Genomic DNA, 12078 nt, shown 5'->3' with positions numbered 1-12078 from the left:
TAAGGATTCAATGGGTAATATTGAGAGATATAAGGTACGTCTAGTTGCTAAGGGATTCACTAAGAAGAAAGACAATGATTATAAAGAGACTTTCTCTCCAATTTCATCGAAAGACTCTTTCAGGATTATAATGACATTGATGGCTCATTTGGACTTAGAGTTTTGTCAGATGGATGTAAAGACAGCATTTCTCAATGGTGACATTGAGGAAACGATTTATATGGTGCAGTCTGAAAATTTTATTTCTGGAAATTTGGAAAATATAGTCTGCAAATTAAAAAAATCCATCAATGGGCTCAATTAGGCTTCCCGTCAATGGTATTACAAGTTTCATCAAGTAATCATCTCGTATGATTTTAAGGTAAATTCGGTTGATGATTATGTATACCATAAGGTCAGTGGGAGTAAGGTTATATTCCTGATTTTGTATGTCGATGGCATATTGCTGGTGAGTAGTGATATAGGCTTATTGCACGAAACTAAGAGATTTCTAAAAAAAAAACATCGAGATGAAAGATCTCAGGAATGCCTTTTTTGTATTAAGAATTCAGATACATTGAGATCATTCTTGAGGTATACTTGGGTTATCACAAAAGAGCTATATAAAAGGGCACTTGCTAGATTTGGCAAAAAAATTGTCACCTAGGAGATACACCCACAGTTAAGGGAGAAAGGTTCAGTATCAATCAATGCCCCAAGATTGAGGTTGAAAAGAAGGAAATGCAAAAGATTCCTTATGCATTAGCTATAGAGAGTCTTATGTGTGCTAAGCTATGTATGCGTTCAGATTTGGCGTACATAGTTGGAATTTTAGGCAGATATTTGAGTAACCCAAGATTGGATCATTGGAGGGCAGCCAAAAGGGTTATGAGGTATCTTTAGAGAAAAAAAGACTACATGCTTACCTGCAGAAAATCAAATCAACTTGAGATCATTGGGTATTCTAATTCTAATTTCGTTGGATGCCAAGATAGCAAGAGATCCACTTTGGGCTATATCTATCTGCTGGATGGAGGTTCTATTTCCTGGAAGAGTGTTAAGCATACTCTCATAGTTCCTTCGACCATCGTAGCATAATTTATAGCATGCTACGAGGCATCTAATCAAGGAATTTGGTTGCGAAATTTTGTCACGGGGCTGCATATTTTGGATGGGGCTAAAAATCGCTAAAGATCTCTTTTGACAATAAGTCTTTGGTGTTGTATTCAAACAAAAATAGAAGGTCCACCAAGTCAAAGTATATTGACATCAAGTTTTTGGTGGTTAAGGAAACGGTTTAGTGTCATTAAGTGTCGACAAAACATATTGGGACAAACTCCATGGTTGCAGATCCACTCACTAAGGGTTTACCACCCAAGGTGTCTCATGAACACACTGCTTGTATAAGTGTCGCCTTTTTTGACGATATTGCGGTTTAGTAGGAGTTTGTTCTTGTACACACTTGTTTTAGATTATTTTCTGCAGAAATAAAGAAATAAAGGAATACAATTTTTTATGTATTTGTGACTTTGAATGTTATCTTCCTTTTGGAAGAGTTAATGACTAAGGAACTAAGGTTGATCTCATAAGGAATAAGGTAGGACCATTTGGGATGTGCATGTTAAGGTTAAGGAGCATGCACATTACCATGCTTCACATCCATAATCGATGCCATTGAGTGTATTAGTGTGGTGACCATTGATGGGTTTAGTTACGAATATGAGTGTAACAAATGCCAGTTTGATCCCATGCTAGTATATGAGATGAACAAGATCGAATTAAGGAGATGCTATAAGGATAATAGCCATATTGTGTACACTTAAGGTTTAGGTAATATAATTGTTTCCAATATTTAAGTGTTGCCTAAGTGGGATATTGTTAGGTAATTTTAATTTTCTATTGTGGGCTCACATATTTAAAAGTAATTATGTAACTGGGCTATTTTAACACCTATTAGGTATGAGCTTTGCAATGTGTAGAAACTCAATACTAAGTTAATTTAGGACCGATGGGCTTCTAAAATAACATATTATACAAGGAAAACTTAATAGAGCTATGGTCCCCCAGTCAAAATCAAAAACAGTTTCACATTCTTTCTTTTCCCCATCTAAAGAGAAGAACATAAGTGAGACACTTAAGGATTTGACTGTGGAATATCAAAACTCTCCGCTAAAGGCTGTTGGATAATCAAATTGGACACATCTATGGATCTAGGTATTTATTCTGCGTTTAGTTTTCTTAATTGAATAACATGATGATCTTGGGTTACTAGGTTTTATGGATTAAAGTTATTTTTAATTGGTTGATAATAAGAATGTAAAAATAGAACATAGTGAAACAAACAAAAGTGTGTAATAGAAATATTAGAACATATATTAAAATGCCTTTTAAAATGCATCTTAATAGTTAAAACTTGTGCCTTTCCCATGGAAGGACTTAAGTTCAAATATTAAATCTTAATTTAGCCCCATGTGGGAAGAGATATGAAATAGGAGATGTGTATCTCTCATTATGTGGCCTACGCCTAATATGGGCTTCCAATTGGGAAAAAAAAAATCTTTTTTTATCATAAAGGCAAATTGAGCATAAATATTTGATTTTGAATGATTAAAACCTCATATTCATTTTAGAGACCTGAAAAAATAATAATAGTAATAATAACATAAAAAGGGAAATGTCGATTGGTGCAGGACCAAACTGTTGACGATTTGGGGAGTCTCAGGAAAATCGTCGATGATTTTGTGTGTGTAGGGTTTGGTGAGACTAAACCGTCGATGGTTTTAGAAATCTCAGGAAAACCATCGATGGTTTTGAGTTACCAAGAGGTGCTAAGGAAGAAACACGGAGTCTTTGGTTTGGTTAAAATCCAAACCATTGACGGTTTCAGGAAGACCTTTGACGGTTTCGTCCCGGGTTGGAAACTTATAAATAGAACTTAAGTGTTTTAAAATCATTTCATTCCATTCCTCTCTTTTCTCATAGTCTCTCTCTACCAAGGTTTCGTTCTCTCGCGCGTCTCTCTCTCTCCTATGGTCTCCCGAGGCTCTGGCTAGCCCTCCAGTCTTTTCCCTCTTCCTCCTCGGCTTGCCGGTAGCCTTCTCCTCGTCGTATTCAGGAACTTGGGATTTGTTCCAAGGAGCGTGGGACGCGTATTTTCAGGAACAGGTAAGGGGAATAGAATATGTCAATTTTTCTTAAATTTGAACCATTTAAACTTGATTTTATGGACTCGTGTATATGGTATATGATTTTCTAAATGGTTCAAGCATATGAAATGGTTGTTTTGATTACTATACGTATTTGGGGAAAACCAAAGGGAGTAGGTTAATCATCTCTATTTCCTAAAAATTATGTATATTAAATTAAATAAAATTGTAGAGATGATGAGACCTTGTTTTTTGAGCAAAAATATATTTTCCTTGGGCAGTTTATTATGTTATGATATAACACTCAATTTGTGTGGCATGAGATTAATTCACTTTATTGTAGAATTGCATATGAGTATTATTATGGTATTATACAATGAAAAATGCGATTTATACGGATTATGGAAAATATTGGAAATGTGATATGATGGCTGTATGCCGGGTTTTAATATGACGGTTGTATGCTAGGTTTTGATATGACGGCTGTATGCTGGGTTTTAAGATGACGACTTGATGCCGAGATATGATATGACGGGTTTTTTTTTTATTGAATTACGATAATGAGAATATATATTACAGTTTTTATTACCTAAATTGTAATATATGGTTCAAGAACCCTAAGGATCAGATGTGATGAGAGCACGATACCGTTGCTAGTGAATGAGTTAGTGCAGCCACACGGTAGTGGATGTGTAGGCCTTCCAACTATGGGTGTACAACAATCCAACTTACCTGCCCTCCTAACTTGATCAACTCAAATCAACAAAACCCAAAAAATTGATTTCGAATAGTTTGAAGGTCGGTTGGTTGTTCCGTATTTTGCAAAACTTGATTGTATGGATTAGTTTGCAGGTGTACCATCTAAACCACCCAACCTTATCGAAACAACCTCTTTGTGTGTGTATATATATGCATACAATTACTCAAAATTTATGAAAGAATGTACAAGATGGACTATGGGATGGGCACATACAATTTAGAATGTTTTAATTTTTATGCTTTCAATTTTATTTCTATTTTAATAATGTTTATGGATACAATGTTTTAGTTCTTTAGGAAGACAATAGACACATTTTGCATTTTTTAATTTTATGTTGTTAATGGTATGTGTGTTAGAAAATAGACATAACATTTTTTTTGATTTGTTTGGGAACCTTCTTTATATTGTATTATTAATGTAAATTGAAAACTGTAACATACTTAGTGTGTTACTCATACTATTACATTAATACTATTACTTTTTTTTTTTATAAGAAGTCTTTTAATTTAATATGTTTAACTTGAATAACACTAGTTTTAAGTAGTGTTTTCAATATAACATGTCTTATCACGTCTCACAAAAATTCTAACACATTTCCCTTTGTATTTTTTATTTCCTTCTCTACTTTGCCTTAAAACAAGTTAAACCATTGATTCAAATCATCCCACCTGATTTTCCAGCCAACCCAAATCGACAAAAACTAGATCCTCAATGGTTTGACTTAGAATTGACTTTTTGCCAAACCGACAAAATCGAATCGACTAGAATTTTAGGCCCAACTCAACCCAATCCGATTCATGAACACTCCTATTTCCAACCAAGTCTTGTAGGCCTTTAGAATAGTATTTGGTACACAGAAGGTATGCCACAATGTTATTTATTTATTTATTTATCGTACAAGGTTGTGGCATCCTACAATGACCTCCATCGACTAGTAATTGACATAATTGTGTAAAAATGACCTTATATTGCATGCATTCATTTTCATTTTGTTGTGTACTCGTGATGGCAAGCACGCCACAAAGTCAATATTTAAATATCTACTATGACAATTTATCTTTTTTAGTTTATTAAAAGTATATGATTTCGGGTTACTCAAAAAGAGGTAATCAACTTTCTAACCCAAAGTATTGAGCGTTATCTTTAAGGGTCAAACCTAAGACCTATAAAATAGAAGGCCAATCTCTAAATATTGGGATGTAATGGAAGATCCTACAATGATAATTCTCTTTGTATTAGATTACCGTTAGATATCATTAAAATTAAAGTAAATTATTTAATTAGACTAACTAATCATATCAATTATTTTAAATAACCAATGAAATCACAAAATTATGAATACTTTTTGTACTTTTAATCAAATTATAAACCCAAAACTTTGGTTTGTAAAAGTCATCTACAGCCCATAAGTTAATTAATTATTTAAAATCTAATGTGCATAGAATCCAATATTATTATTTTTTTCTACAAATGGGTCAACCCAAAAAAGATATAATCCATATACATTAATATCACTCCAAACGCACCTCAATATTTTATTTATAGCAACACAAACATCAGCCAATTGGAATGCGCCAAATGGTTGACCATTTTTTAAATTAAAGAAAATAATTGACTATCATATTTCCAAAACCATTATTTAACTATAACCATCCATTACCGATTCCCATTAAATACCAAACCTATTATGCGAGGCACGTATTGACCATGTCTTTTAAAAATTAACATTCTAAAAATAGAAATAATTTTGAATGATTTAATATTATTGTCAGTTACTCAACTGGTAATCTCGAACTAATCATATTTAATTATTTATTTAAAAAATAATAATTAAATAAAAAATAGATAAAGTGTCATAAAAGTTTGAAAAGTGATTTCAAAATTTTATTGTATATTTTTTTTTCCCGAAAACGCATTAATCATAAAAGAGGTAAATTTTGGAAGCAACAAATTGCTGTCATTTGATTAATGATATACTTAGGGATGAATGTTTCCCAAATGCAGCAACTTGTTTGGCGAAAGAATACGCGAAACGGCGTCGTATCTTGGTCATGATTCATGGCATCATCTAGACCATTTTAATTAGTAATACATGATTTGCAACACGCAATGGCTTCCTTCGTCTCTTCTTGAAGCCACGATCTTCTATCTCGCGACCTTCTTCTTTTCCCGGAAACGTAGTAGTGTATACGCGGAAAGCACATAAATCATGTGCCCAGAAAGTCCCTGGGCAGAAGCAAAAACGTGCGGATAAATAAGGTGATTGTTGGGGTAATATACTGACAATACGAAGGGTAGTTTCGGGATAGAGTCAGTATATATATACACATAATATAAATCCTGCCACCAAACCCCTCAACCACAAAAACAGATTTTTCTTGAGCCGCCATTAATGGACGCGGAAGAAGTGCTGAAGCTGTTCGATTCCTGCTGGTTCGAGCTCGAAATATTGAAGAAGGAATCCCCGGTTTCGAATTCTGAAGCTAACCCAGACGAGGAGTTTCCAGAAGAGCCATCGAAACCAGAAATTTCCCGACTCCCGACTGTGCACGTTCGATCCATGAGCGACCAACTGGGCTCGACAACCAGCTTCGAATTGGATTGTTGTGCGTCTCCCAGATCAGGGCTCTTCACGCCCAGCCTGCAGACAATCCTCTCGGGTAAAGAAGCTGCAGAGGTGAATTCCAGGCGAGAAGGAATCGGAGAAGGGTCGCCCGAGAAAGTAAAGCAGAGAGGTAGGAGAAGAAGGAAGAGGGGCTTAAGCAAGAGCTTATCGGACCTTGAGTTTGAAGAGCTTAAAGGATTTATGGATCTGGGTTTCGTGTTCTCCGAAGAAGACCTGGATTCGGGCTTGGCTTTCATAGTTCCTGGGTTGCAGAGGTTGGTGATGAAAGAGGGGGAAGAAGAACAGAGCATTGCGGACGAGTCTGCGGTTCGAAGGCCGTACCTCTCTGAAGCGTGGGGGGTTTTGGATAGGAGGAAAAAAGAGAACCCACTGATGAATTGGAGAATTCCTGTTTCGAATAATGAGATCGACATGAAAGACAATCTCAGATGGTGGGCTCACACCGTTGCATCTACTGTGAAATGAAGAACAAGAATTCCCTGTTCAAGATTTGAAAATAATTTTGATTTTGATTTTGTCATCACAATTCTCAGCTTCCCAAATTTATTTATTTATTTTTTCTTTTGATTGTACAAATTGAAAAAGCAAATAGATGTGCATAATTTTTGTGAATATTCGGAAATAAATTCAATTGCATTGCTTGGGAAGAACTCAAGGAGACATCTTCAATGGAAAATTTTTAATTTATGTTTGACATCTTCGGCTGCATCTTGCGCAGCTGACCCATCTTCTTCTTCTTCTTCTACTTCTACTTCATAAGAAAGCATGTGGAACACGCAGCCAAAACAGGGGAATTGGGGGGGAACAAGCGTCCCTGTTCTCCTTTTTGATTCACTCGTGTTGAGTTGAATATGGCCATGTGCTTTTCTTTATACATTCTGCCATTGAGGATGTCAACCCTACCGCAGATTTATGTTATGGACCTTATGGTTTGACAATTCTTATTATTATTTTAAAAGCTGCTTCGTAAAGGCGCGTTTGAAATTGTCAAAAGTATATTCTTTTTTTTAATGTTGTCCGCGAAGCCAACATGTTTTTAATAAACATGGTTACGTAGGAAATGAAAAGCGTCTGGATATTACCAACTCCTTTGTAATGTTGGGTAGGTTGAAAGTAAAAGGTAATGAAAAAATCATAGTATTAAAAAATATAAATATTAATTTTATTTCATTTAATTTTTGGGCAATTTACATTTGGGTTTGAGAATTTTATATAATAAATTTGAGGTTTGCACTACGACTGTGAAATACAGATAAGGTATTTTTGGTTGTGGCTTGTGTCATTTGGGCGAGTGGGTCTCCATCCATATAAAGAAATTAAATGTGTGAATTGCATAGCATATGTTCTTAAAAATGGAATAATTATAATATAAAGATTTGAAATCTTTCTAATTAAGATGTATTGTAATCATAAATAAAATAACAATACATTTTTTTTATAAATCTATAACATAAAATAAATAATGATTTTGCTAGAGAGTATAAAACAAGCTATTATATGAGTGATTTTTTCTTAAAATTACCAATTTATGTACAAATTTTAATCCCATTCTATTCATAAGAATATATATATATATATATATATATATATATATATATAAATGTAACTTAAAAGATGAAAGCAATGGAAAATATTTTTTTTTCTTCTAAAAATTTATCAACTTGATAATAAGGTGGTTTCTTTTGTCACCCAGTTGCACAAGAAAATAAGTAAATGTTTATAAATGCTTAATTTTTTACTTTTGTGATTATGCATCATTATTTCCATTTGTGAGTTTGTATTACGGTCAAAACAATTGAGTGAAGATGGACCGACATAAACATCAATCTTGCAGTATAAGTGTAAGAGCTTTATTCCAATTGGAGTCCATGAATAGAAACTACTTTAGTTGAGGTGAAACCTTATCCTAATTTGATTCATAATAAAAAAAAATTTAATTGAGATATGAAGCTAACTTTATAAAAGATTAGGTCTTCCTCCTCCATTGAAGGTAGTTCCATGGAGGACAAAGGGGCAAAAGGTTTCTTGGGTTCCCTCTGCAGTGGATCAGGTTGGCCCGTATGTATATATGATGTAGGCAACTTGGATGTCTTTGTCCGCGCACAAGTGAAATCCATGCTCAAGTGGGAGATGTTATTTACTTTTGGTGCAACTCACTTGCATGGTTTGATTTGTGCATGCCTTAGGATGACTAAGAAGTGAGTGGAAGGGAAAACAAAAAGGTTTCTAAAAAATCTAAATTGAAAGGCGTCTTACACGGTTAGTTCGTGCTTGACCGTTGAATAGATATTTTTTGCCATACTAATTTGAAAATTTTAACATGCGTGTGACTTTCCCTTCATTTGTAAAATGTGATTGTGATTTGGATCTTGCTAAAGTTGGTTTTGCCGCTAGGATAGAAACCTTTAGTTTTTAGGTGAGATATCTTCATATTTGGCTCCACCTTAATGGTAATGATTTATATTATGTTGGGTGCCAAGAATTTGTTGTTCTTGATAATCGTCCTTGACGTGCACCTCTAGTTTCTACTAAAGAAGGCTCATCGTAAATTTACTATTTTGATATAATGGAAGATTAGAAGTAGCTTCAACTTCATTGCCTTTTCCTTCACACCAAAAGGATTTTCCCCATGAATTTTGGTGTCCTCCTCATTTGTATGGGGCTAAGTAATGTTATTGATTATTGTTCACCTACAATACTTGATCATTAATTAGTCGGTGTTGATTTGAACAAATGAAGGTTTATTGTGGACCATTGTGCTTCAGCCATCACCTCCGTACGTTCTTTCCCAAATAGTGATATTAGAGTAATGGTTTGAAACTTTGAGTGCAGAATAATAAAAGTTAATTTTCTTGAAGTATTAGTAGTTAGAGGACCAAGTGTGTCATTAAGGCAAAAAAGATCATATGGGTTGAGTAGGTGGATTTGAAAAGGGTCGAGACATATAACACAAGATTAATTGGAAGGTGTGTGGAAGCTAACAAGATCATGAATTTCTTGAAAAGCCATCGAAATAAGAAATTTTCCGAGCCCCAACTGTGCACGTTCGACAACCAGCTTCGACTTAGATTGGTCTATGTTTCCCATATCAGGGCTCTTCACGCCCAGCCTATAGACAATCCTCTCAGGTAAAGAAGCTGCAGAGATGAATTCCAGGCAAGAAGGAATCAGAGAAGGGTCACTGGAGAAAGTAAAGCAGAGAGGTAGGATAAGATATAAGAAGGGTTTAAGCAAGAGCTTATCGTACCTTGAGTTTGAAGAGCATGAGAATCTAGGTATAGTCCCCAGAAGGGGGGGGGGGGGGGATGAATTGGGATTTTAAAATTTCTTTACTTCTTTGTATTACAAATATCTTAGTTGAATTTTAATTTCAGCAACTTAATCAACCTTCAACAATCACACAAATATAATTTTGATAATCAACCAAGTATAGTCAATATTAATCCAAGTTCAAGTCTTTGATGTTAAAGCTCATATGATAAATACTAAGTTTCAATTTTGAATCGTTATAAACAAATCTCATAATCTTTTAAATTAAAACTTAGATAACAATGAATAATGAAATATAATTTCAGAGATTTGATAAAATTTGCTACGTACTTTAGCGAAATACTTTTCATCTGTGATATTCAAAATCAAAATTTTACCTTTGAATATATCAATCAACCAATATGCTAATTTCAAATACGAATCAAAAACCAAAACTCCAACAATTCCCAAAATTCAGCAAGTGTTAAAGATCATACATACAGGTTACATACTTGTAGTAAATTAGAGAGTAAGGAGAAGAGTTGAGAACATAATTTTTTACAAGGTTTGGCTAGTAGTCTACGTCCTTGCCTCAAGCAACCGCTGTGAGGATTTTCCTTTCCAACTTTCTTTACTAGGCAAAGTTACAATCTCTCTCCTTATCAGGTGGAGTCTCCTCTTTAACAAGAATTCCCCTTCTTACTAGGCAACGATCCAACAATCTGAATCGTCAATAAAACAAAAAAAATAAGAACAACTTTGGTTCGTATAAGAACACTCACAGTTAGAGCAGATTTGTACAATTAAAATGACAATATACTTCACCAATTAATCAATATAAATATTGAAGCTCAAGTAAATATTACTGTGATTCTGATTTGATTTGAAAAGCTCTTTAGAATGATCAGAAATCGTGAGTATTGATCAACAAGAACACAGCAAAAACTTCAGCAAATGGTTTTTCAACAATAGAGCTTTGAACGTGTGAGTATAGGCTTGATTGCTGATTGATATTGGTTTAATTCTTGAGATTAACATGTATTTATAGATATAAAAAGTAAATTTTCGTATTCCCCAAGTTACTTACATTGTTTCCCAAGTTTTCTCAAAGTTCGGGGGCTAAGCAATCAATTTTGGAAACTTTCCCTTGCTATTTAAAATCTAAAATACAAACATCAATCGCCTGTGCCACAAGGGTTAGTCGCTTGTGTCTTTTAAGTTCAGTATATTTTTCAAACACAGAATGGGGTCAGTCGCTTGACCCTAAGAGGTCATTCAGCTATCTCGATTCTATCTGTTCAGTTTTTAACAACGTAAAAATATTAGTCGCCTAATGGTATTTCACCAGTCGCCTGTCTCAGTTTTGTTTGCTCAATTTTATCAGCATAATTATGTCAATCGTCTGATGATGATTTATCAGTTGCCAGTCCTTGCATCTATATAAGCTTTCAAAAACTTTGTTTCTAAAACTCTTTAATTTTTAACTTGTAATATTGAAATGAGACTTTTAAAACATATTTTTCATGGTTTTTCAAAAACGGGTCTCTAAGTCAATAATAGATCCTAAGAGCTTCAAATATTTAAATTGAAATTATGAAGTACTTACATGAGAATTCTTAAGAACTATGACTTTTTAACACTAAGTCTTCATGCTTTGCTTCAATTCTTTATGTTTGATTTGACTTCTTGCTTCAATAGTCTTTAACTTCATCAAATCTTCTAGCTTTAAGTACAAGCTTTCAATAGACTTCTTAATCACTTGATTTTGATCTTCTATCAACACACTTGAGTCCTGAAACTTCACTTAACCAAATATATTAATTTCCTTTGATTTGTTATTGTTGGCATAACTGAGTTTTTCAATTTTGTTTTGATGATAACAAATGAATGATGTTTTAACTTGTGTTGTTGAGTGACTTTATTTTAAGTCTAAGTAAAAGGACACTCATGGTTAATCATGGAAAGTAAGCTGGAAGTCAAAGTCAATCAAGTGAAAGCTTCTCAGTATATTGAAGTAATGAACAGCAAATGAAGAGATTAAAGGCTAAGTAGGTCTTGAAGTAAAGACTGAATCTCAAGAGGCTGCAAGGCTTAGTGATTAAGGAGATCATGCTTAGAAGGATATTTTTAAATACTTCAAGTCATTACTATTTAGATATGTGAAGTTCCTTAAGATACAAAGACTTAGAGACCAGCACTTGAAAACCCTTAAAAATGTTTTTGAAAAGTGGTATTTGAGTTTTTCAAGTAAACTAGATTTTAAAAAATCAGAAATAAAAAATATTTGAAAAGAGAGGATTGCCCAGGTGACTGACCAT

At 33.9% G+C, this 12078-nt stretch overlaps 1 protein-coding gene across 1 annotated transcript; it reads left to right on the top strand.

The window, feature by feature from the left end:
• The first annotated feature begins 6277 nt into the window (after positions 1-6277).
• Positions 6278-6976, top strand: LOC131143910 (uncharacterized). The gene has a single exon (XM_058092266.1). It carries the CDS (start codon positions 6278-6280, stop codon positions 6974-6976), a length of 699 nt encoding a protein of 232 aa, XP_057948249.1.
• Positions 6977-12078: the final 5102 nt, after the last annotated feature.

The sequence above is a fragment of the Malania oleifera genome, chromosome 12 (genome assembly GCF_029873635.1).
Source record: "Malania oleifera isolate guangnan ecotype guangnan chromosome 12, ASM2987363v1, whole genome shotgun sequence".
Lineage (NCBI taxonomy): Eukaryota > Viridiplantae > Streptophyta > Magnoliopsida > Santalales > Ximeniaceae > Malania > Malania oleifera.
This window is presented reverse-complemented; position numbering and strand designations above follow the sequence as displayed.